Here is a 24918-nt window from a genome sequence, read left to right as displayed (position 1 = left end):
GTTTGCCGTTTCTTCATCGCTTTCTGTGTACCTCCCGTTCTGTAAACGCAAATAACCCAGTTTCTGGTTGCGTTCTTTGACCAGAATTTGCTTCAGCTTTGAGGTTGCCTCAAGAGAGTTAGTCTCTTCGCAAAAGCTTCTCCATGATAATTGCTTAGCCGACCTTATGCTCTTGTTTAGAGCTTTCTGGGCCTCTTTATAGCGATTCCAGTTAGCGCCTGACTTCAGGGCACGATTGGGGAGCATCTTTGTCGTTCTCCTCTGTTTTGCCAAATCCGAGTTCCACCATGGTGTTTTACCCTTTTTTGGCATCTTGAGTGGACAGCTTTCTTCGACAGCTTCTCTCATGCTAGTTGTGATCTTCTGGATTGTCTTCTCAATTCCAGCAATGGATTTGATGCGCTACCCAGGGATCGTGACTCGGGCGCTCAATTCTATTTTATACATCACCCAATCTGTCTTCCGCGGATTTCGAAATGAAGTGGGTGGAGGTGGATCCATGCCCATCACGAAATCAATGCGTCTGTTATCCAAGAGTGTGATATCGTTTGATACTCCCCACTCTCCGATCAGAGCCGCGATGTCAGGAGATGCCATCGTGATGTCCATGATCTCTCGCCTGACCACGTTGAAGAAAGTGGGTTCATTACCCAAATTAAGGATCTGCAAATCGGTTCCTACTAGATACTCCAGTAGTCTTGGGGGGATTACTCTCGTTCGCCAATTTCCATTCACCGTTGTGTGGCTAATATCTAAGAAAACAAATGCGTCCTGCCGCATTTTTTCAGAAGGCAGAGGACGTAGATAGAAAGAGGTTCCTGGAGGATACCTTCATTCTCTCACAAACTGCTACCTCAGTGGGCTCTTTCTTTGTGAGGCACTCATCTTCGTCCCCAATGCCCCTAGAGGATTAAATCCACAAAAAACTATCCTCGAAAGTTCAATGCCAAAGGTTGCAATTAAAACAACATTCAAGAGAAATTCAGGGAGGAAAAAAAAATATATTTTTGATAAAAAACTAAAGATAAATCTATTTGACCCGGTCATCTGTTTGGACGCGTGTATCTTACATGTATTGAGTGAACAAGAAGTTTTTATTGCGTTGATGGTATTCAACATCTTTTTCCATGTTGCGTTTCTTTGTTAGAAAATGTTATTTTTATATGGACAAGCTGAGCATGCCTTCCACATGCTTTGGTGTTATTCAATCCTCCATTATCTATGATTTGAACGTATAAAACGTGCAATTATTTTCCACGTAATTTTCCACGAAATTGCATTAAGTTTCAAATTATCAGTGTAAAAAGATTGTTTTTTCCTGCTATTCACCGAAAATTATTCATAGATAGATTTTCCGCGGACTGGGGGTGTGCTCGAAAATAAGAGCTTCCTGAACAAACACTTTTTTATGAGTTTACGAATATTTACGTTAAGCATTCATGCATGCATAGTGCATCTGTTGGATTCACGATATCAAAGAGATACTTCAACAGATACGTAATGTAATTTCGAGTAGGAGCTGAAAAAGAGTAATCATTGACCATTACCAGCTCTTGCGAGATGGGTGTTCATTGATTACACAAAGTGAAGACTGGTTAGTGATGTCTGGTTTGATATACTTCTGTTAGCTGCCGACTAGGTCCATTACTGCGTCAAAACTTTTCAATTCGCGCGAATTATTACGTCGCTTGAATTCAACGCCCAACATATTATCATCATTAAAAACCACTTATGATTTATTCGTATGCTACGGTCAGCGAGTTCGCATAATGAGATGAAAGTGCACTAGGTATATTATTGTAATATCTGAATGTATCTGCGCTAATCGAAACTTTCACAGAAGTGTTAGATGTCGGCCAGAGCTTCACGTCCAGGTACTTTTCGTTCCTCCAAGTGCTCATCTGGATAAATTGCATTAGCACGGCTGTAATGAGTTCAGATGACTCTGGTAGATTAAATCCACTTCAATTGTTGGCTACTTTCAATTTTCAAGACTCTTCTTTGTCTTAAAAGATGGAAAGATTTAATGACGTTGTCATCAACAGAACTGGTCGTTGCTGAATTAATTTTCAGTAAAACGCTTTTTTTTTTGTAAGAAGCGCAATTAAACAATTATCTTCAGTCCAGAGAAAATATACCCCAGGAGGTTAGTGTTAACTACCAAAAAGTAGACAGGAAATCATTAAAGCGTATTCTATCATTACATCCATGGTTTCAAGTCTAACTGCTTGGCTTGAAATGGAATGTTTGGAAGAAAAGTGTGTAGAACCATTCATGACTAGTTTCTTTTCAACTTTTCTCTATCTTATTGAAAAACGTAAAACCTAGGGGAAGGGGGAGATATAATTTATTGAGTGCGTAATTTAAGGCATGGTCCGGAAACTTTTCATGAAGTTATTCATATTCAGTAAGCATATCTTTATTACTCATTTTAATGGAAAGGTATACTTGTTTGTATTTATGATCCCGTTCATAAACAAGTTCCCTCTAAGCACGCTGGAAAAATGAAGATACTATATAAACCAAAAAAAGATACTCACTAGAAAAGATCTCTTACACTGTTATTCTTCTCAAATAGCAAACAATACCCACGTATTACAAGTAAATTGGACTATTCACTGTTGCAGTTGCCCAACCTCCTATGAACATTCATGCAATACATAACGATGTATACATGATTTATCTTAAAGACGTATCAAGGTATTCCAGTGTTGTTTACAATTAAAGTAACGCCCAGATCGATACAATTAAAACATTAATGCAATACGTATTTTCCCACCTTTGTTTGCATTATATTCATTGCTTACTTTGCCTCTCAACAACAAATTGAATTACTTTTCAGATACAGTAAAAATTTGTTGATTGATTTCTGACAGTGCAATTCAAGGAAGATACAATAGCAGAACTTACGTAGATAAATACAAAACATAGCAAAGAAATTCCATAACACATCAAAATAGTGAATACGATATTTCCGATTGGTTATTATTAGAGCAATGTAGATACTTTGTGGATTGCATGAATCTTTCAAAATGGAAAAAATATATTGTAACAATCAATTCTTGCGGAACAATACGGAATTGTGTGACCATACCATAGAAAACGTCTTTCGCAATTCTTCCACGATCGGTGCACCCCCATATCCACCGCGAATATTCTCATTTCGGATGAAATCATGGCGTGTTACGCTACTGGTCCAACGGAGTATCTTTGTCTCCATTATCGCGAGGCGCTGTTCATTGTCTTTTATAGTCGGCCAACACTCAGAACCATATAAGGCGACAGGCCGGATGACACTGCGGTCAATTTTTAGAGTTGAGACAATCGTTGATTCGTCGATGACAAAGAACAGCAGTTGTGGAAAGCTACTTCATCCAGGTTATGCTGAAGGGTGAAGCAATTGCGTAACACAATTCACTATTGCCTGACAGTGTTATGATATGAAAATCCACGGCAAAAGCTTCAGACACTTTTGGTAAGTAGCAGTAGTACTATCCCGAAGTAAGCCAGCGTAGAGAGCGAATCAATCAATGGACATCCTGTGCTTATCCGCTGGGGGTTATATATTTTCCAGGGAACAATCCCCAATATCCAAGTAGAAGAAGTACAGGCAGGAAAAAAATCAGTCCAACCGCGGTGGACAAACATGGTCAAAGAGGGCTCTACAAAATATACTATGTGCTTTGTCACAAAAAAGCGCTTACATACGACAAACGCTTCAAGCGAAAAACACATTATATTGGACCATATGTAAAAAGTAAAATCATTAAGTTCAAACTTGCCGTAGGCAAGATAGTAGCTCTAGAAATAACAAAATAACAGAACAGAGAGAACGCAACAGGACAGCATACCTGAACCAGCAGTGACTAAACCTGTGACAGAAAAAAGGAGTTGTTACTTCTGCGTACGTTTAGGGACATTTGATGAAAGATTACGAATTTAAAGCAAAATGGGAAGCCCAACATCAGGAAACTCCGTCGGCTTAAAAGCCCCAAATCCGACCAACAAAAGTTGCAAAGGAAAGTACACCCGTGCATAGCGTAAAACAATTTCATCGGTCCGGGTCCCTCTAGACCCAGGGGCACGAAGTGAGGTGAGGATTGGTCATCGACACGGGTGCAGAAGTAAGAATAAACTACACATGGGAATACTGTATGAGTTCCAAGTAGTAAGAGAGATACCTGGTATCACAGTTGATGGACTACTGGGAAACCATTTCCTCCAGTGTTTCTGAAGATTCAGACCACAGCTGATCCATTCCAGGTACCACTAGAGCAACTAGAACCGTCACGTTGCACTGAAGAGATGGGATGGAGGGAATCCGAATACATCACCCAGGCACGGCACTCTTAGGAGCCCGATTGTCTGGCTACAGCACGAGTGACTACTAACAATGGATCGAGGACAGGTGGGGATAGACCTGAACCTGAACACTTCGGCTAGATGCTCCCCTTGTCGCATCTCCAGTCGGCCAGCGGATCCTTCGCAAGGAATTCCAGATGCACTAACCCAGATCAAGGGCCAGCGTTATTAGAAAGTTACATAGGGCGTCAGGAAGTTGTCACTGACAGTGATAGTGCTCGTCTCATTGTGGACGTTCATCGAAAATTCTGTACATTTCACTTTCATTCTGAGACCGTGTTGCATGAGGCGGTCATTCCCTTTTTGAACAAGTTGCTCGAGGCTAGCTTGCTTTCAGATACTAGGAAAATATCATCTGTATATAACAGTGTTTAGGGCACTGGACGTAGCATCTTACATTTGACAGTGGCCATAACAGGAACAAAGGAGTTGGGTGAGAGGGCACTGTAAAAATCCATAAGAACATTCGTCTGAAAGATCCGCTATGGAAGAAGTGTCTTCCAGAAATATAACTGATATCTATCATCGCCAAATTAATGATAGAACTTCGCCGCTCTAACATGCGGAGATTTCAACCCTACACTCTTTACTCCCGTAATCCCACTTAACCTTTCCTTACTTCCATCGATTTTGCTGCTACTCCCCTCACTACAATCTTGGCGCCTACTTTGTTTTCACTTCTTTTCTTTATTTACCTCCTCGCCCCTGTCTCCGCTACGCCTCTTCTAGCTGAAGAGTGTTCTTGGTCCTACCTTCATTGCTTTCCTTATTGATAATTTCGACACCAATATGAGGCCCAATGGGTTTCCTGCCCTATTCAAACTCCTCAAGAGATACGTCAACGGTTGGTTGACCACTAACTTCTGTAATATCATTGTAAAAGAGCAGCATAGCTCTATGAAGCATTGATCTACTACATCTAACCTTCTCAACTTTGTCAACTTCGTTGCTAATTGTCTTACTTCAGGACTGGAGGTGCACGTCAATATAATTATTTTCCTAAATCTTCTGATTCCATGAACCACAACATTCTCCTCTCCAAACTCTCTCTGCTCTACCCCTTCTCCGCGCCCCATATGCCCTGATTACCTATGGGTGGTAATATGGGCAGAACACGTTCAAATAAAAGGGTAAAATGAGAGAGCATAGCTGTGACATACATCTTAAACCAGCAACTGATTATCTGGTACACTGACGGGTACTTGTACCAATGGGTAAGCATACTAGCATATTTAGATGTGACAGATGTGTCTCCTTCAACCTTCAAACGATCGTTAAGGGGCCGACATTACTATTCTGACTGACAGCCAAGCGGCGATGAAAGCACTTAAGTCCAACCAGGTGAACTCCAAACTGGTATGGGAATGCCTTCAGAGGCTGAATACGCTTGACTCGCACAATGAGGTCTGGATACTCTGGGTTCCAGACCTCATTCGGTTAGAAAGCACTGAGGTAGTGAACTGATCCAAGTTGGTTGATTAAGTAAATATGCTGGGGTGGGTCAAACGCTCAATTGATCTACCAGTTACCATTTTATTTGAAGAAATTAGTTGTTTGGTAAAGTTTATATAATAATGAAGGAGTAATGATCAAATTTGGCCTTTAAATGCGCGGGGGCCCTTCATTTCAGGACCATAATAGTACACTAAGAGGTACTGTGGTCAGCGTTGCGCTCACCAGGAATCATGTATCGTCCTAATTTGATTCAGATACTCATTCATACCTGAATCCACATGCCATTACGATACCTATCTTGCTGCTACCAGTGAGGTCTCAACCGCGAGATTCCGATTTGATTAGTTGGTGCTCTGATTTTATCATCAGGACATACCAGGCACTGAAACCTCCTCTCGCAGATATTGTTATAAAACAGGATGGGCGATGTTGTGGATGGAGGATCTGCATAGGATGGCGGATGTGGGAAGGTTTTTCGCACTGGACGTTGGCGTAGGTTAGGCTTTGTGCGATGATGTGGGGTACGTGGGACAGACAACAGTTCATGTATACCTCAAGATAACACAGTTGACTTCTTTGTCGATTGGGATGGGAGTGCAGTGAATTTGGAGGGACATATTTTCTGCATTAATTGGGTATTTCCATGGAATAGGATTGTTTCGCATTTCTTCGGATCTAAGGATAATTTCCATTTGGAAAAGTTGAAGAGCTCATCTTAAAAAAGAGTTCAGGCCAGCTTTGTCGATCGGAATGCGCGTGGTGGAAGTATAGAGGATCAGGTCGTGCACCCATTGTACGATTCGGATGGGTTTGGATGTGATGGCAATTTAGGGAGTTCGCAGTGAACAAAGAGAAGAGGGTGTCAGAAAAAACACATCCTTGTGGGACGCTAGCAACTATCGGGATTCAGAGGGTTTTGGTTCTTCTTGAGGATTGGCACAATACGAGCACTCTTCCAACGGGTAAGTGAGTGTTATAGAGACTGTGGTTGATGTTTGCCGGTAGGATGATAAAAATGCTTGAGGCGCACTTCTTGAGGATGATGGAAGGCATTCGGTAGAGTCATACTAATTTTTGTAGGCGACTATGGAAGTTGCTACTGTCTTTGGACTGAAGAAATGGATGGGTGAGATACTTTTACGAAGTTCTTCGGGGTCAGGGAGCTCCTGCGAGCTTGTCACGGTATGAAGAATGGTTGTGAGAGGAGGCTGGAGATGGACTCGTTGACCTCGTTTTTAAAACGTTGGTCTTGGAGATGAAGGATACATCTTCGTGCTTGGAGGAAGTGGTCTGCGATTGTGTTCGCTTCTTTGCGCGGGGAAGATGCTTTGGGATAAGATGACGTTGGGAAGTTCTCCCAAGGCGAGGACAAATTTTGCAAAGCTCCTTGTATATGGCTGAATTGAGTTCAATATTGGCAAGGCGGTTGTAGATGTGGTTGGTGTAGAGGGTCAGAATCCAACCCGCCATTTGACCTGTTTAGGGACAGGATATTATCTAGGAGGTATGAGGATTGCGGAGAATATCTGCTTCTAAATAGCCTCCCTCGAAGATTCTTCTTATATTTGATATTTTGCAGGATGTTATTATGAAGGGACGTCAAAATGAGGTAATTGAGGGAGCGTAATTTGCTGAATTGCCTGACGAACTGTCAGGCCAATGTTATCTTTAAGTCCTGGCTGTTAGAAAGAATTCCCCTCTAAGGTTGAAATTTAGATTTTAGGGCTCTATATGTTTCTAGCTTTTTGGATGTCAGGGACTAATGGTGAGGTAGGGCGTATAGCTATATCGGGGAGTTGAAAGTTGATGCATGAAACGGTTTCAAAGGCGCGCAAAGTGTTGGGATTGGCTACCATAAGATGCAGATATGGACTATATATTTATAGCTATATAGGTATAACAGATCATCAACACAAATTAATGCAGTCAAAGCAAACAAAATCGTCGGCATACAATCTCTCCGCAGAAATGTTTTTTGTAGTGTTGGAATTTCTATAGAATTACTTTCATTTATTCGGAAGACCTGAATCTCAGATGAAACACGGAAATGATCGTTAAAATCGCAAGGTAGGGCATCTGTCACTAATAGGGTATTTGCTTTAGCTAAATTACACTAGAGTATATAAAAGAACATGTGCTGGCAGAAAACATGGCAGTTTTCGCTCTAGATTCTCTGGTTGAGCTGAGATCCTCACTCTACCTGCTCCGCAACGGTATCAAGAAAGCTCTCGATTCCATTAGCAGAGAATGCATGTGAAGTTCTTTCTTTAGGAGTTATATTCCGAGGGGAAGTATGAACTATAATTATGAGGGCGCCGTATGATGATGCAGATGTCACGTGTTGCATCGGGGTGAAATCTAGGAGGAGTTTGAAGTCAAAAGGGGAGTTCGACAGTGTCGCATTCTGTTCCCTGTACTAATTTCGCTTGTTATGGATAGTTGGGTGCATACTGCTCTAGCTGGATGGATGACGTAGCAAAGTCCAGGATGCTACTTAGTTGGTTAGGTAGGGCTTGTGTACTGAATGCAGCCAGTTGAAATATATGTCCCTGTCGCAGAGAATTTTGAGGTACAATAAGAACCGTATCTTTAGGAGAGAGAGACCTTCGGGACCGGAAGGAATCCTCCTCTTTCCCTTCCTTTCTTTCATCTTCGTACCTCGACAGGCTGCAATATCTGCGAGGATTATTCAAGGCTAAAGTTTTGTCTGTTGCCTTGACATTAGCATGTCGTGTACAAATACTCATATAGAATCGAAAAAAGATGTTTTTAGTTTGCCGCTAGTTAGCGTGATTCATATTGGGATCCTCTACTTCTTTCTTAGAAGTCATTCACAAGGAGTGGGATTACCTGCCTCATCATATACTCGTGTAAGGGTGATATATTTTCATTACAATCACCGACCAAATGAAACCAGAACGATCAGTATTAGAGACAAAGGTGTGCTTAAAATTACTTTATCTATCAGCGCAACCTAGAACAAGTGATGCTCCACATCCCCAGAGTTTAACATTCACCACAGTCACTCTTAATGGTTTCGAGTCGTGGTCGGCCATCAAAGACAATGAATGTCACCTCGCGTCAGGCGAGAATTTTGGCATAACACGCTGTAATGATGCTCGAAATGAGGACATTGACAATTAATATAATTGGTTTCATGGAGAAATTTCGAGAGATAATTTCTTGATGGCGTGGTCATGCAACTGACAGTGACGATAAGTCGCCAGCAAAGATAAGACTGAACACCTAAATCGACCGCTAATGCCAGGGATAAGGACTAAAAAGGAGGAAAGACAACAATAAGAGTAAGACCTTTCTCAATGGTCATTTGATAGTATTATAGAGCAAGAAAAGTCCACCGTTCAGAAATTAATCTGGTCACAGTTCGATAGCCGGAAGTTGCAGCGGGTATGGCTATAATTCATTTAGCTCATAATTTTACTTCAGGGAAATCCGAAGAAGGCAATTAGAGGATCATATGAATGAATCTTCGCCTGGTCGGGTAAAACAGGAAAATCAGTCGCAACATGATTGCTTGATATAACCAAATGCACTAAACTACTCATAATTCCAATTCCGATTGTTTTAAGTTCCTGTTCCATATTTATCTAATTTACTCTGAACAAGGAAGCAAAAACTGAAACTTTCACTTTTCTGTTCTTCCTGTATCTGTATATGAAAAGCATTTAACTGGTTGATTGCAATTACTTCTCGTTACGTAAACTTATTGATATTAACTTAATTCACATCAACTAATCGTTTTACACCTATCAACCCAACAGATTCAATCCAAGACGTCGACAATTTCATCTGGAGCACGAGCTGCAGCTCAAACACTCAATGTACCAATTGAGCGGTTGGAGACATCACGTGACGGTGCTGTAGTAGGTGTTGGTGCTCAGCTCCCATCATCCCCGGTGATTGCAGAGAAGCACATCACCCAAAGGACGGAACATATAGTTAGCAATCATCACCATCATCATCAACAGCATTCCCATCATCATAGTCACAATGGATCGAATCAAAATAGTCATACCAACAGTCCAGATCAGGTGGATGCGCATCTGGAGAGAAAACAGATGAGCCATTCGCAGCATCGCAAGAGTTCGCACATGCTTCAGCCAGAGCCCAACCAGATGATGGATAATGATGATGAATCGCTGCCGAGCACTCCACCTTCTGTTACGAAATATTCCTTATTGCAGTTTGCTATGCATCATTTCAGAAATGAGTAAGTATTTATCTTTTATTGGTTTTATCTTAACAATTTTGGTAAAAATTCGCTGCGATGGTATTTTGAGGGTTGCAAATGAGGCCTTAACTATGCAGTATTGTACAGGGTACAGGGCCCATTCTAGAAGACATCTTGCGTGGGACTTTCGATACTATCATTACAGACTAGATAGATAGATACCATTTATGAGCAATCGTCTATTCCTTCCTGACTTTGAATAGCAAAAGCGGCGGAAAATTTGACCGATTAAATACTGGATGAAATAACCTAAGGTTGGCTATTTCTAGGCCTGACAAGAAGAGGAAGAACTAAGGTGATTCCTTCTGAACCTGGAGTTTTCTCGGGGGTGCGGACTAGAGACATTGATAAAATTAGATTCACCTTGGTCTCGAATTTTCTCTTTGTGGTCTTGCTGATGCATTAATACTTCGTGTACAGTTTAGGCTTCATGGGGAGACCTGGAGGGAGCTGGAGCTCATTTCGGCGAACCGACAGCGAAGGCACATAAGTTTAGGAATTGGACTGGTGGAGCTGTAAAGTCAGTATCCGATGGCCACACTATCAAAGATCAGAAAAGTTAGCTTTGTGTTAGCTACATTGCTTCAAGCCTTATTTTGATAGGGTTCAGGGCTAGGTGAATATCCGAGGAAGCGCAGTTCATTGTTGCAAGGGTCCTTGTTGCCGCGAAGTTCAGAGAGTCACGGGTTGAACTGGACGTGCTGTTGATGGAGTTATGTCCAATATGGGCAGCGTGTCGCAACTTGACTTCTTTCCTATTTGCTTCCAGCTTGAATACACTTTTCGTAAAGACTGTCATATAGAAGTAGAGTTTCCTCGATCCTGCCGATACAGGTGAAACCGCTAGAGCAAACCGGAAGACATTTGTGGTAGAAAACTCTAGCTTTCTCGTTGATGAGCCCTTAAAGTTGAACGGAGAGTTCCCCGTTGTTTCTCGATGAAGAGCTTCTGGTAATGCGTCCTGGTGAATAAAGAATCTATCTCGTAATAGTACGACTGATCCATAAAAAGGTTCATCCGAAGAAAGTCCTTATTGATTCTTTGAAATTCGTATGCTGCGTGGGGTAGTGGCTAGAACATCAAACTACTCGCGTGTCTTGTGGCACATGAATGATGTTATTAATGATTTGTACCACGGTATGTAATAATACGGCCTCTGGCCAACAAGTCCATTATCTTTGGGACATAGTTAGATCCTTTCAAAATCAGCTACTAACCAACGATGTCGACGTGAAACATAGTCTGGGATAGCTATTTCCTCAGGAGATAAGTGCGCATTCCGTAGCCTACATAACGACGAAATCTATGAGCGATACCATGACCTCAATAGTTTACGGTGGGCGGGTCAATTAATCCATATGGATGAGGATGAGCCCATCCGAAAAGTCCATAAGGGCAAAATCCATGGTGGAAAAAGAAGACGAGGCAGACGCTAGGTAGCTTTTAGGGATATCGAATTGGTGGACCTTGGCGCAAAACCGCACAAAATCGGGACAACGAATTGACACTGGTTGGTGATTTGTCCGTTAGGGAGGGAGGCCTTGGCCTTGGACTATGTCGTAGATTTACTTCCTAATGGGTGCTGGCATCCAGAGGCGGATAATTCCGAGGAAAGCATTAGAATACACAATGTTATTTAGTCCCATTGGTCGCAGGTTGATTGAGGTTCAATTGTGTAGAAGTTGTAATAGATCCTCGTCAATTTGAATTCTAGCTACTCCATGGAGAAAGCTCAAGCTGATTATTCCTAGGAACCTTCCGGATTCCGAGATATTTTTTTTTTTTTGATTTTTACTTCCATCAGGTCAAACGGTATTTGGCGAGCTTGGTGCTAAATCCAAACTCGCGAAAGCATTTGAAAACGCAACTAGAAATCTCTTTGAGGTCCCCACTCGAGCGAGAGCTAGGCAATTGCAAAGGAAGTACATGAGAGTTTCCCCCTCTTCTCCGCAGCCTCGGCAATGCGAATGGTAGGGTATGCCGGACCGGATGGCATGGGCTCCTATAGGGTGCCTCGTGCAAACCGCGTAATTTTGTATGCAATTGCACGCGACTGGCACAGGAACTCTCGTGATCGGGTTTTATTATAAGCGGATCAAATCCTGCTTGATTTGGCACAGGTGGTGAGCCTTCGCCATCTAAGGTCCGCGATTGCTAAGTAGTGCGAGTAGATTATGCCCTTGTCAGTCGCCAGTGACAGTGGCACAGACCTTCTTTAATGGTCGGTGAAGAATACTGTGTTATAGCTTTGCAACACGCCGCCGATCTTCCACTCCACCTTGGTTGGAAAGCCCACAACAAAAGTTTCTCGTGAAGTTCAGCTTGTGTGTGGCACAGTACGCGGGGAATACCCAGATTTCCTTAGGTACTTCATCTAGGGTATTATTATACCGAATGGTATATTTTATTTATAGAGGTAGAAGGGGTAACCCCAGGGTTTAATCACTCCGTAGTTTTACCCACTAAACCCACCTCTCACTAAACTACGGCTGAGATTTTTCCCATCCAGCCTCCTTTTTATATTTCGAGTTCAATTTTGTAGGGGGAGGACTTTGTGGTCAACCCTGCTGGGTTTAATGTTCAATTTCACTGTGGACCTAGCTGTTCCTTATAAGATTTAGTCTATTGGAAGATTGTCATTTATGATAGTAAGTCATCTTGAAAAATTTGTGATATCTGTAAACTGTGGAACTTTGCTATTTATTTGCACATTCTTGAATAGCCTCAATAACCCGCCCTATTCACAGGTCCCTATATGGGCCTGACGTGGACTTCCTGCTGAGAGTTGAGACATTTGGCCACAAAGTTAGTAAAGTCCAGAAGATTGGTAGTAGTGGATCAACGTTTTATGAAGTCGTGTTGCTCCTTAGCTATAAGGTGGCCGAAATGGGTTGTCATCCAGTCATTGACGTAGCCCTCGATGATCTTGGAGCAGGATAAGAGGAACAAAATAGGGTGGTAATTCTCATCAAGAGTATGGTCACTGCCTTTGTGTATGGGAAAAATAAGGGCTTCTTTCCACAGGTTGGGAAAATGACACTCTTCGAGGCTCTTATTGAAAATAATGCAAAGAGAAAGGGAGATGAACTTAGAAATTTTAATCAGGAAGAGGTTGGAAAGACTATCAGGGCCGGGTCCGACATTAACATCAAGGTTGTCAATGAGGTACTCCACCAAAGAGGGAGTAAGAATGGAAGTGGCAAGAGGTTCGCAGGAAGCTGTACTCAGAAGAGGGAGAGAGGAAGAAGAGGGAGAGGGGTTATGCACCGAGGAGAAGTAACTCACAGAATACCTGAGGGGGGTAAAAGTGGAGCCGGAAAATTTGATGAACGTTGGAGGGCACTGGGAGGCGTTACAGGCGTTATGGATGTGAGATCAGAATACTGTCCAGATAACCCTTCCTAGACTTAACTATCAACAACAAGTCCGCAGAGCGCTCAAATGGGCAAAGTCTGCATGGCTTCCGAAGCATAAAACCCTTTCCTCGCAGCTTGCTTCAGACGATTTTTTTTGTGAATTTCAGTGGTGAACCATAATGGATAGGAGCTCAAGGATTTATAGAAGGAAGGGACAATTTGGAAGTAGCGGCGGGCCGGGGATGTTAGGCCAGGAGAGCAAAGGGAGGTTAAAGTCACCACAAACAATGAAGGGAAAAGAGGGGAAAGGACTTCTAAGACTGCCGAAGAATTCATCGTACAGATAGGAGGGACTGAGGCAAGGAAAGTATACGCAACATCTAATAAAAGGACCGGCGTTAGGAAGGGAAACACGTAAGGTGATACAATCATAGGGGGTAGAAGATGAAGAAAAGATGGATGCGGCTCATAGGGGGGGACCGCAATCAAAGCACCTCCACCAGCTGACTTACCTGAAGCTACGCGATCTCTGTCGCAGCTAAAGACAGAGAACCCTCGAGGAGCTCGGAGCTTAAAATCCTATCATCCAACCACAGTGATTCAGATAAGCTGGTGTTGGAAAGCCAGGGCAGAACGACTGAAACGCGACAGCTTGGTACGGGGGCTTCTCACATTTTGATAATAAAGACTTAAGCTGCTTGACAAGTTATTTATGCTGGGCGGCGAGGCAGGCGGCGACACGGAAATTTGTCGTAATTTATTCCGCTGATAAGGCTTACTGCATACTCCTTGCGACCAGAAAGGGGTTTGGACGCGGCATAACTTTGAAGGATGCAATTAAACGATCGGAGGAGCCATCAATCAGAGCCGTCAGTTTCACGCACGGAAGAGGCGACGGCGGTAAACCAGCTTTACTTTTGATTTAATTAAGAATTTCATCAGAAGAAGTGGAATAAGCAAGTCTGGTAACAAAAAGATGCTTAGGCGGTTCTGCGACTTACACCGGAGGGCCACCAGAGTGCGTAGGAGAAGAGCTCCGAAAGAAGGCGGCTGATGTCTGGTGTACTGCATACTCCGGTGGAAAGATAGCACGCTGAAAATATGTTAGCTGTTACTGGAAGAACTATGGAGCTACCAAGTACTCCTATCGGCGGATGAACAGCTGGTATAGGAAGGAGGGGCGATCTGGAGGAACGACAAACATATATGTGATGCGCGAAAAATGGTAGGGATGCCAGGGATGCATTCTATCACCGATATCATTTCTTCTTGTTACCGGTGATGTCCTTCATGCTTTTCAATCTAACCGGTGAACCCGCTCTTCCTATCTCCATAAACGAGTAGAGCATCGAAGGTGTTGAACATTTGATATGTCATTGTTGCGTTGTTTTTGTCTTTAGCGAAGACCAACTAGATATTGCCTTGAGATGATAACAAATGAAGAACTTTTTCAGCTTGCGGGCCAGAAATTCGCCTTTATGAGAAGGTGGAAGTGGTAACGAACAGGTCACACATTGAGAAATGGCTCCATTGCGGGTTAATCCAGGCAATAGAACCCACTACCGTAAGATAACCGCACGGTAAAGGAAGTGTGCAAGCTTCTCGGAAAGTTGTGTAGGCGGAAACATTTTGCCACTATTGGAAACTCCAGTGCGTAGGTTTGGTTCGCACGCTATGCGCCATGACAACTATAAATGCATAATTACCATGATTTTTGAAATGTATTCAAGGGTGGATGGTATCTGACAGCGTTAAGTTACCAGTAGCCTACGCATGGATGCGACACCATTCTGCAGCTGCAAGAGGTTGACCGAAAGACTGTTTGAAGAACAGAAAATTCACTTGTCTAGTATGAACTGGAAGAAGGCTTTTGCCGCTGGAAATCTTTTTGGGGAGGATTCTGTGAAGACGTCTTTGATCAAAAAGTGATAAAAGATAATTCCTATGTGCACAGATAATGATTTCCTGGGAAATCTGATGTCCAAGGTATACCTCTAGGAGGTGTCGAAATTTGTCTTGCTTGGTAAGATTTCTGAGAAGGTTCTGCAGTTAGTGAGGACAGGGAGGAGAGCTTGAGTGCCTCTCCTCAAAGGTTCACAACTAATTCGAAATAGTCCAAGAAATCAGTTCCAATGGTGGGTTATAGTCTGGCATACATCTAACCTTTCTGTCAAATCTGCTGTAGCGGCGAATTCCTCGCTCTCGCTCTCGTGAAGAGAGTTTGACTTCATGAGAATCAATATTATTGATGAAAGTGTTCCCAAAAAATGTAATATCAGGAGAGACCAATCCACTTCATGGCTCCCTCTTTTCTCTATTTTCATATCTGAATGTTGATTTATGCTGATCAATGCTACAAGATACTTATCATTTTTCAAAAAAAGTATCGGGTTTATGCTCCACTTTAAATGTATTGTGAATTCATATAATTGACCCATATTGTTTAAAAAAAAGCTTAAATTACCAAATCAAAATAATGACTCTGCATTTACAGGCGGCCTTCAGAGTCACAAGAGCGTCAGCCTCAAAATCAAACAAATATTTGTAATTTACACATATGACGACGTTCAATGGGGCGATGGCCAGGGTCTGTAGTCTCCAGGTTGTTTCGAATAAACACTTCTTGCGCAATCATGGTATTATCCAATCAATCAAGCTGGGGTCCGTCATACCAGCGCGTACTTCCAACTCGAGAATTTATGCGCTTATTTTGCTAAGTCAGCTTTCCAGAGCACTTAGCTCTGTTGAAAGTAAGATAGTGGAAAGTGTGGCCAAACTCAAGCGTATCTGAGGGCAGCGACAAAAACTCACTGGACTTGCTCAAACTCCATAATTTATTCGAGAAGTTCGTAATTAGACCGGCGAAACATTCCTTGATGTTGCTGCTTCCCATTTGGCTTTTATAAATTACATTACGATGGGGTCTAGTGCTTCCTCTACGAATTTAAGTTGGTAATTAATGTAGACTTTTAAAAAAAAAGATTTCTACATTTATGAGATGTGGCGCGCGATTTTTCATCTCGTGTGTGTTTACGGTTTGTAATTCAACTTTAGCAGTGTAAAACGGCTCGTTATCTGGCTCGTGTAAGGTTACGTTAAGGTACACATACCTTAAATATCTTTTTGTGATGTAAGGTGCCAATTTACACGCGATGAGATGATACCCAAGGTTTCGGTATTGAGGATGCCTTTTGAACTTTAACTGGTGACTACCATAAACATCCATAAATTTGGAACCTAGTAGACGCAGCGGCTAGATACCTACCATGAAGTGATCAAAAATGCAAGTTTATGACCTTAGGTCACCACATTTTATAAGAAGTAATCTGAGTAGTAAAATTATTGGATAGACATACACATTTTACACAGTTTGAATTTAAGTCATGGTAGGCAACCTTTCCTATTTTCCAAATATCTTCAGAGTCTTTCAGTTTTATTTGGTCGTTATTCGTCATCTAAAATCTGTGTTTCATTTCCACAGTAAATTCACAAGTAGATCAGATTTATTAGCATTTTAAAGATACATATTTTACATGCTCCAAATATGAAGCAGTGTCATCCGTAGTATCTTTTATTTGTTTGTTTTTTTTCTTTAAATATAAAAGACAAAAAATGTATATTTTATTAACCGAATTAATGTAATTCTGACTAATCTGGTTTATAGGGGAAGTAGTGTGTGAAGTGAACTCCAGTTGAACATTGGCTGGGGTGTCTTACCTGTATTAAGATTGGTATTTCTGCTTATAAAACCGTTCAGATACATTCTTGAAGACTTCCCTTAGAATCCTTGATCTGTCAAAATAAAACATCGAACAGATATGCAGAATGGTGTACTTTTCTACGTGGTTTGAACCAGACTGTGTGAGAGTCCCAGGACATCAAGGGAAGTCATGAGGGATTTACATACAATACCTACCAAGCTGACAACCACTCGCTCGAGACGCCAAATTTCTTTGATTTCCCAAGCCAGTGGCTTGTAGTTCACCTTCCTATCCACGTATTTCCGTTCATTGTTGCTATTATGGAGAATACCAACATCAATAATATACGTGGAGCGACCCGTCTTGTCAACTAACAGCACGTCAGGCTTGTTGTGCGGTATGTGGCGAACGGTTAGATCTTGCCAGTCCCAATGCATGCTATCTACTATCAAGTAATGCTTGCGGCTCATATCGGTAAACCGGACATATTCCCGTGATCAGCTCGTGCTTGTATACAAGATTTTGATAGTAACAGTGCAGCCAGAAATGAGATGGTCAAACGTCTCTAACGCCAAACCATATATTCTGCACTGATCGTTCTCCACCCGCTCATTTATTATGAGCTTTCTATAAGCTCGGGTGGTGACTAGCCCATCCTTAATGGCAGACGTTAATCCCCCGTCTCAGCAAAGAGCTTTCCAGCACACAATGTTCGACAAATGCAAATCAACAAATGGCTGCCAACCAGAATTCACGTGTTTACCGTGCATTACCCTCAACTTCCATTCATTGATCCGCTCTTGTCCAACTTCACCCCAATCAGAGGATTGAAAGATCAATCCTTCAAGTTGGGCGGAGTCAGTACGCAGTCTGCTTTTCAAATAGCCGCATTCAAGGGACTCGCCAGTTCGTTGCATGAAAATTAAACGCACAGCAAGTCGACTTGGCGGTGCTGAAATGCTCCTATGCTAACCAAACCCCTACCTCCGATGTTACGTGGCAGGTTCGTCTGTTCCACGGTAGACTTTGGATGATGCATTCGGAATTTGAACATAGTTGTTCGTATCCGCCGCTGGACGTTTTTCAGATCGGTCTTCGTCCACGGCAATACTCCGAATACATAAGTCAGTGGAAGGATAGCGAATACATTCAAACTTCACGCTTATTTTATTCTTCCCCGAGAGATGCACCAGCTTTTCACATCGCAGGAATTGGGACAGCATAGCATCCTTCAGATCACTAACTCAAGTATGGGTTCCTTACGGAACTCCTAGGTATTTTTAGGAGTATGCCTCGGTCATGGCTTGAATGTGGAGGTCACTAATGCTATGTCCGGCATGCAACTCGTGATGATGACCTTTGCGAAGAGCTTGGATTCGACACTTATCTAATCCAAATTTCATCCAAATACCACGCTGAACATGTCTACTATTCACAACAGACTTCCAAGATGGTCATCACTATCAGCATACAACTTGATGTTATTTAAGTACATCAAGTGTGTCAGCTCGCACTTAACACGTAGGCCACATTTGATTACAAAACCAAACCTTCTAGCATCATTCAGTAGCGATGAAAGGGGGTTCAGTGCTATGCAGAACTAAAGGGAACTCAATGAATCCCCTTGGAAGATACCTCTCCGTATTTGGATAGTCTCTGGGTTATTAGCACCCTCAAATGAACGCACTGATAAGATGGTATGCCACCCTTGCATGACTGTCACCAAAATCTTTGTTAGTTTCGGATTAATGCGCTACAGATGTAGGTCATCGATTAGCCAGGAATGTGACACGTTGTCGAAATCCAGGACATAATATAGCATATAGCAACCAAAGATGTTTTTTTGACCTCTAGTTGCTTGTCCTACAACTACCGAGTCGATAATGAGCTGCTCTATGCAACCCCTTGGCCCAACTCAGCAGCCCTTTTGTTCCTAGGACAGAATGTTGTTGGTCTCGAGGTGCGCATTGACCCATCCACTAATTATAGACGTTATGAATTTGTCGAGGGTTGGTAAGCAAGTAATCGGTCTTGTGTGTCCTTTTTTGGAATTCCCGCAATAGGGTAGGGTGGAAATTCTTCCGTCCGACTAATGACCTGATTTATGCAATATGCCGTCCGACTGTGTATTTTCGTAAGTTTCTTATACCAGAAGTTCTGCACCCGATCCACACTAGAACCCCTCCAGTTATTCGAGCTGTTTATGGCTCGTCAAACTTCCCCTTCGGAAACATCCGCAAAATTCATGCTAGACGTAGTGGCATAGCGGGTGCCTTCGCCGTGATCCACTCAACATACTCACCATGCTGGGCGGACAACCCCCTGTAATCCACTAAGCATGCTGGGCGGGTAACCCCCAAAGTCCACCCCAATATTCTTTCGCTTCCGTCACTGAAGACTATACTGTCTGGCCGCTCTGTTGGAATTCGTTGAGTAATCTGAAAAAAAACTCCGCTGGATCCTCGCGTACGTTGCATTCTGAACATATATGAAGTGACTCTTGGCAGAACTTCAGGCTTCAAGAGTCTGAGGCCTATAAAAGGAAGTCTGGAACGGTTAGATCGGGTGATCTGGCCGACCATTGCCAATCACCAAAATGAGAGATCAAGTGACCCGGAAATACTTGCTTCAGAATATCGGTTGTGGCTCGAGCAGTGTGCGCCGTTGCACTGTCCTGTTGGAACTACATGTTCTTCAGTCCCAATTCATCCAATTGAGGAGAAATGACCCGATGACTCCTCCAGCGTAAACAGCACACCACCAACTAACCTTGAGCGAGTGTAATGGCTCTTTGTGGATGATAGGCGGGATTTTTGGTGCCCCAGAAAGGATAATTTTGTTCATTCACGTAACCGCTAAGATGGAAATGAGCCTCATCGCTCATGATAATTTTCTTCCTCTTCATTTTCGTTGAGATTCAGGAAGGCTTCACCATAGGTTAGATGCGTTGGCGATCAACAGTTAACAGCTGATGCACTATCTGCGCTTTCAAAGGGAACACCTTCAAATCCTTCACCAAAATTCTGCGTAGGGACAGCCGGCTAATACCCAATTGCGTGGCAGGTCGTCTGATCGATCTTCCGAGCTCCTCTTCAACATCTTGGGTAACAGCAGCGATATTCTCAGCAGAACGACAGCTCCAGGGCCGACCAGCCTTGGAAAAAACTTGAGTTGTCCCAGTCTCTTTAAGGCGAGTAGCCAAACGCCGCAGTGTTTGTCTAGTTGGTGTCGGATGGCCAGGAAATCTGCGACAAAATTCACGCTGCACCAACACGACGAAAAATGGATAAAAAGACCTTATCTTGCTCAGGAATTTCTTCAAAAATGTGGGTATTTAGTGATGTTTGTTAGAAGTCAATTGCTCTTCGAAATTCCGGTCCGATTTCAAATAGATATCAGGACAGAGGTAAATCGTCAGACGCTGCCTCACGTCTGCCCTGGGTGCAGCGTGACGATAACATGAGGTTATTTAAAAAAGTTGACTGACGGTTTCGTCCAGGACAGAGGCTACTTAATCTCTGCCCTGGGAGCAGCGTGACTGAAAGCGGTGACAGGTGGTAATCGTTCCAAACACGACATGGGTGCGAATTATATTGAAGTGAAATCCGTCGTATGTTCAAACCTAAACTAGGCCGAAGTGGTTAATTTTTTTTTTTTTTGTGAGGATGATGGGAGTCCTGAATCTACATCCACTTAATGACACACCAGACCACTTGGGAAGCAACTTACTTCCTCTCTTTTAGTCCATGCACACCTCTTTTTTCGGCTAAACATCCAAGTTTTTTTTAAAAAAGTTGACCGACGGTTTTGTCCAGGGCAGAGGCAACTCATCCCAACCCAAGTGGTCCGGTCCGTCATCCAGTGGGTGTGGACTCAGAACTACCATCATTCTCAACAAAAAATGGGGTTATTCTTTTCTGATTCTTGGTCCTTGCCCTCAAAGTTGTCTGTTGTTCCTTAAACTCCGTACAAGAGCTAGAATAAATCGCTCTTTTTGATTTTTCTGCCCCAAACTGTTTTTCCCAATATTCTCCCAGATTCTACTTAATAATTGATTTATGCACACTTTTGCTGCTATTTATATGTCTTTCCATGTTTCCATCTCTGCAAGGATAATCATAAATTCTGCATGCGTCAAGAATTTTCCAAAAATTTCTTTTTTAGAAAATCTTAGATTGATCAAAACATAATTTTTCTCTATTTTTCAGTCAATCACCGGATGAATTCCGTGCCAGCTCAAGCGCTGTTGCTGGAGGACGTGGAGAGAAACGATCATCGTCCTCAAGGCCACACGCAGATCACGTGAAATGGCAAGGAACCCCTATTCGAGCACCGCTTCTACGACTTCCACCTGACTTGGCACCATTAGCTTTAGAATGCTTCGACTGTATCCTTAGATACTGTGGAGACATTCCGCCAGATCCAGAACTCACTGAAGTGAAATGTGTCTACACGGTTCTAATGGTAAAATTTTGGTCACGTCTTTCCATATCATTTTCATAAATTACGTCCCCACTCCCTTCCAGCATTGTCACAAATATTTGACCCTTCGCGATGAAGTCTACTGTCAACTGATGAAACAAACAACTGCTAATCGTTCACCATGTCCAGATTCTGCTCAGCGTGCCTGGCGTCTTCTTAGTATTCTGGCAGCTTATTTCGGATGTTCCGATGCTCTTCGACCATACCTAATGGAACATTTGACAGCAGCAGCTTCCGATCGTCGTCGATCGTGTCACGGTACGGCTGCAGTATGTTTAACGAATCTCCGAAAAACAGCCCGTTGTGGAGGTCGCAAGAATGTTCCAAGCGTGGAAGAAGTTACAGCCGTATCGGCGGGACGATCTGCCAGACGGCAAATCTATAGGTTACCAGGAGGTGCTGAGCGAGTTGTTAATACCAGATGTTCAACCGTTGTTGCTGATGTCATAGCGGAATTGTGCTCGTTACTAGGAATCGAGTCAGAAGCTGAGCAGCAAGAGTTCTCTTTGTACTGCATTGTGCAAGGGGATGCATTCACTATGCCACTAGCTGCAGACGAATACATTTTGGATGTCACCACGGAACTGCTGAAGTCAGGACAACCATTTTACCTGATTTTCTGCAGATCGGTATGGCACTTCCCCTTGAAACGCGATCCAGCCCCAACACCATTATACATTGAGGTCCTTTTCAATCAAGTGGCACCTGATTATCTAGAAGGTCTACTACTGGAACTTCCAAGTAACGGAGCACCTAATCCTGACGTAGTTCATGACATGGCAAGAATAGCGGCTTTACTGCACAGAGCAGCAGATCTGAATCACGTACCAACAATGAAAGAAATCAAATTCTTACTACCCAAACCAGCTTTAGGAATTCGAGAATTGCGACCAGCTCAATGGGTTGGCCTTGTCCAAGCCGCCTGGCCGACAGTGGCAGGGCAAGCACCCGGACAGGTAAAGGCACAATTTTTGGGAGTTCTATCAGCGTGGCCACTGTTTGGAAGCAGCTTCTTCGCGGTGAAGCGCATCTGGACCGAGGATGGACCGCATGTTGAGGAGTCGAATCCCATGTGGCGAGACCTCATACTTGCATTGAACAGACGCGGGGTCCTGTTCTTGGATCCAAATACACATGAAACTCTTCAGCATTGGCCATTTATGGAAGTCATCTCAACGAGAAAGGTACATCTAAAATTTATCTTAATGAAAGTTGGATTAAAATTTTGAATTTATCTACTCAGGTTCGTTCCGAAGATGGTGCACTTTTCCTGGACATGAAAGTTGGAAATTTGATGCAACAACGAGTAATCCGCGTGCAGACGGAACAGGCTCATGAGATTTCCAGGCTCGTCAGACAGTACATCACAATGGCACAGGTGAGCCAAAGGGAACGCAAGGAATAGTCAGTCATAGGAACGTATTGTTGAGGATGATAATGTAAGGATATAATTTAGATACGATAATGAAATTAAACAAGACATCGAATTGTTGAAATTAAGTTTTTTTTTGTTCAGAAACGTATTATTGTTACAGTCTGTATATTTTTCTGAATATATATTATATTTTACACTTGTTTTGTATTCATATTACGAGAAAAAAACTGTTATTTTAATGATATGTATGTACTTAAAATATTTACAAATAAAGTATATTTTACCATAATTTCCGCACATTTCTCTTGAGTGTCCGCAATAAATCTTCAGATAAAAAGTCTGCTGTCTATAAAAAATTGATTACTGCATTAGGTAGGTATATATGGTTGCAAATATCCACTAGATGGAGCATAGTTCATCAAGCACCTTCATGCGCTATGATTCGCGGGTCGCCGAAATTTTCTTCAGCTCTTTCCAGGTCTTCCTGAATAGCCTACATTCTTCCTACAATTCTGTGCCTCGAGTTTCTGGGGACACCCGTTTGGCTTCTACTCTGTGATGATGGTGTGCCGATCGGATGTTACCGCGCTCACCACCAGGAGCGTGAGATGTTTGGCAGCCATCTGGTTAACACCTAACCTACAATTCGTTAAACTTGTTAACTTCCTTTTTGTTTAAATAAAACCGTTGTTATTACTTTTTCAAGTGCGCTCTTGCTGAGATAAACCATGAACCATGCACTCACGTGTTTCTGTGCGTGGATGCCGGGCTGAAGCCTTTGTCGCCGCCCTATTCTGGACCACATGAAATCCTTCAATGACTGCCGGACATCCTTCACGAAGTCGACGTGAACGGACGCCGAGTTAACGTGTCTCCCAAGAGATCCAAGGCAGCGTCCGCAGAAGCGGAAACCGATCTGCAACCGTCATCGGAGAATGTTTCCCAAGCAGTTCTTACTCTACCTCTAGTGGTTGCCGCGCTCACCACCAGGGGCGCGAGATGTTTGGCAATGTCCCACGTATCGACCAGTAGAACTGAAGCCGTCATCCGGTTAATACCTAACCTGCAATTCGTTAAACTTGTTAAATTCCTTTTCGCTTCATGTGTTGATTTTTTCATCATTGACGTATGTCGTCCTTAAGGACTTGTGCGCACAGTGGATTCCATTCCCATAGCATAGCCGTTAGTATACCTGTTGCCCTTGATTAAAGTGATTACTACTTCCGCCTAGTGCTCAGAGGTGGCAAGGAAGCAGAGTTGGCAACAACCCTGTCTACTCCAAATGTCCAAAGAAAACCCTCTAAATATTGCACCGGGAAACGCTGTATTTACATTCACTTGCTTGCCGTGGATGCTGTAGGCGAATGCAATAATCCTAATAAGCCGATCAGGTCCGAGTCTGAAAGAGGCTCATCTGATGTGGCTCTTGCCACGAAGCATCACCAAAATCTATCTTGTATCATGGGAACTGAGATGGCGATCGGAGAGCATATGCCTCAGAAGAATTCCTGGAGATGTGTTCTCGGCCCTTTATTTGCGGTTGACGCCCTTGGTGAGAGTTTCGCGGTTGTTGTATCCATATCGCTCGTTGCGGGCTCAAGCGTGGAGTTATGATGTACAACTTCGGGATCGTACCCCTTGATTGCGGCAGAGGCTTTAGGTAAGCGTCGTATCTATTGGTATAAACAGGCCTGATGAGAGAGGGTGGAAAGAGGGCCTGAACTTTTATCAGGAGCCCGTGATACAAATTTCAATGAAAAAATGAATAATTTTTACCATGTAATTTTCACTTTGGGCCCGATTTTTTCTCATCATTTTCAACCTGGGCCCGCATTTCTATGAATACTAAGCCTCGGTATAAATCAGTACCACTGTGCCAATCCCAGCAGATAGGGTAAGTAGGTCGGCAGCAGGCTACTCCGAGGGGCCCAATTA

At 42.9% G+C, this 24918-nt stretch overlaps 1 protein-coding gene across 2 annotated transcripts in view; it reads left to right on the top strand.

Annotated features, from left to right (window-relative positions):
- Positions 1-23272, top strand: part of LOC119653402 (unconventional myosin-XV) — a 179221-nt gene extending 155949 nt beyond the window's left edge. For both annotated transcript variants that reach the window (XM_038057967.1, XM_038057966.1), the window contains 4 exons: positions 9600-10048; positions 21335-21590; positions 21653-22792; positions 22852-23272. In XM_038057967.1, the coding sequence (XP_037913895.1) occupies positions 9600-10048; positions 21335-21590; positions 21653-22792; positions 22852-23013 (2007 nt within the window). In that variant the 3' untranslated portion in view covers positions 23014-23272. The remainder of the gene's footprint in view (positions 1-9599; positions 10049-21334; positions 21591-21652; positions 22793-22851) is intronic.
- The last annotated feature ends 1646 nt before the right edge of the window (positions 23273-24918 follow it).

Source organism: Hermetia illucens, chromosome 4, assembly GCF_905115235.1.
Source record: "Hermetia illucens chromosome 4, iHerIll2.2.curated.20191125, whole genome shotgun sequence".
NCBI classification, from domain to species: domain Eukaryota; kingdom Metazoa; phylum Arthropoda; class Insecta; order Diptera; family Stratiomyidae; genus Hermetia; species Hermetia illucens.
The sequence above is the reverse complement of the archived record's forward strand: the minus strand, read 5'-3'. Positions and strand labels throughout refer to the sequence as shown.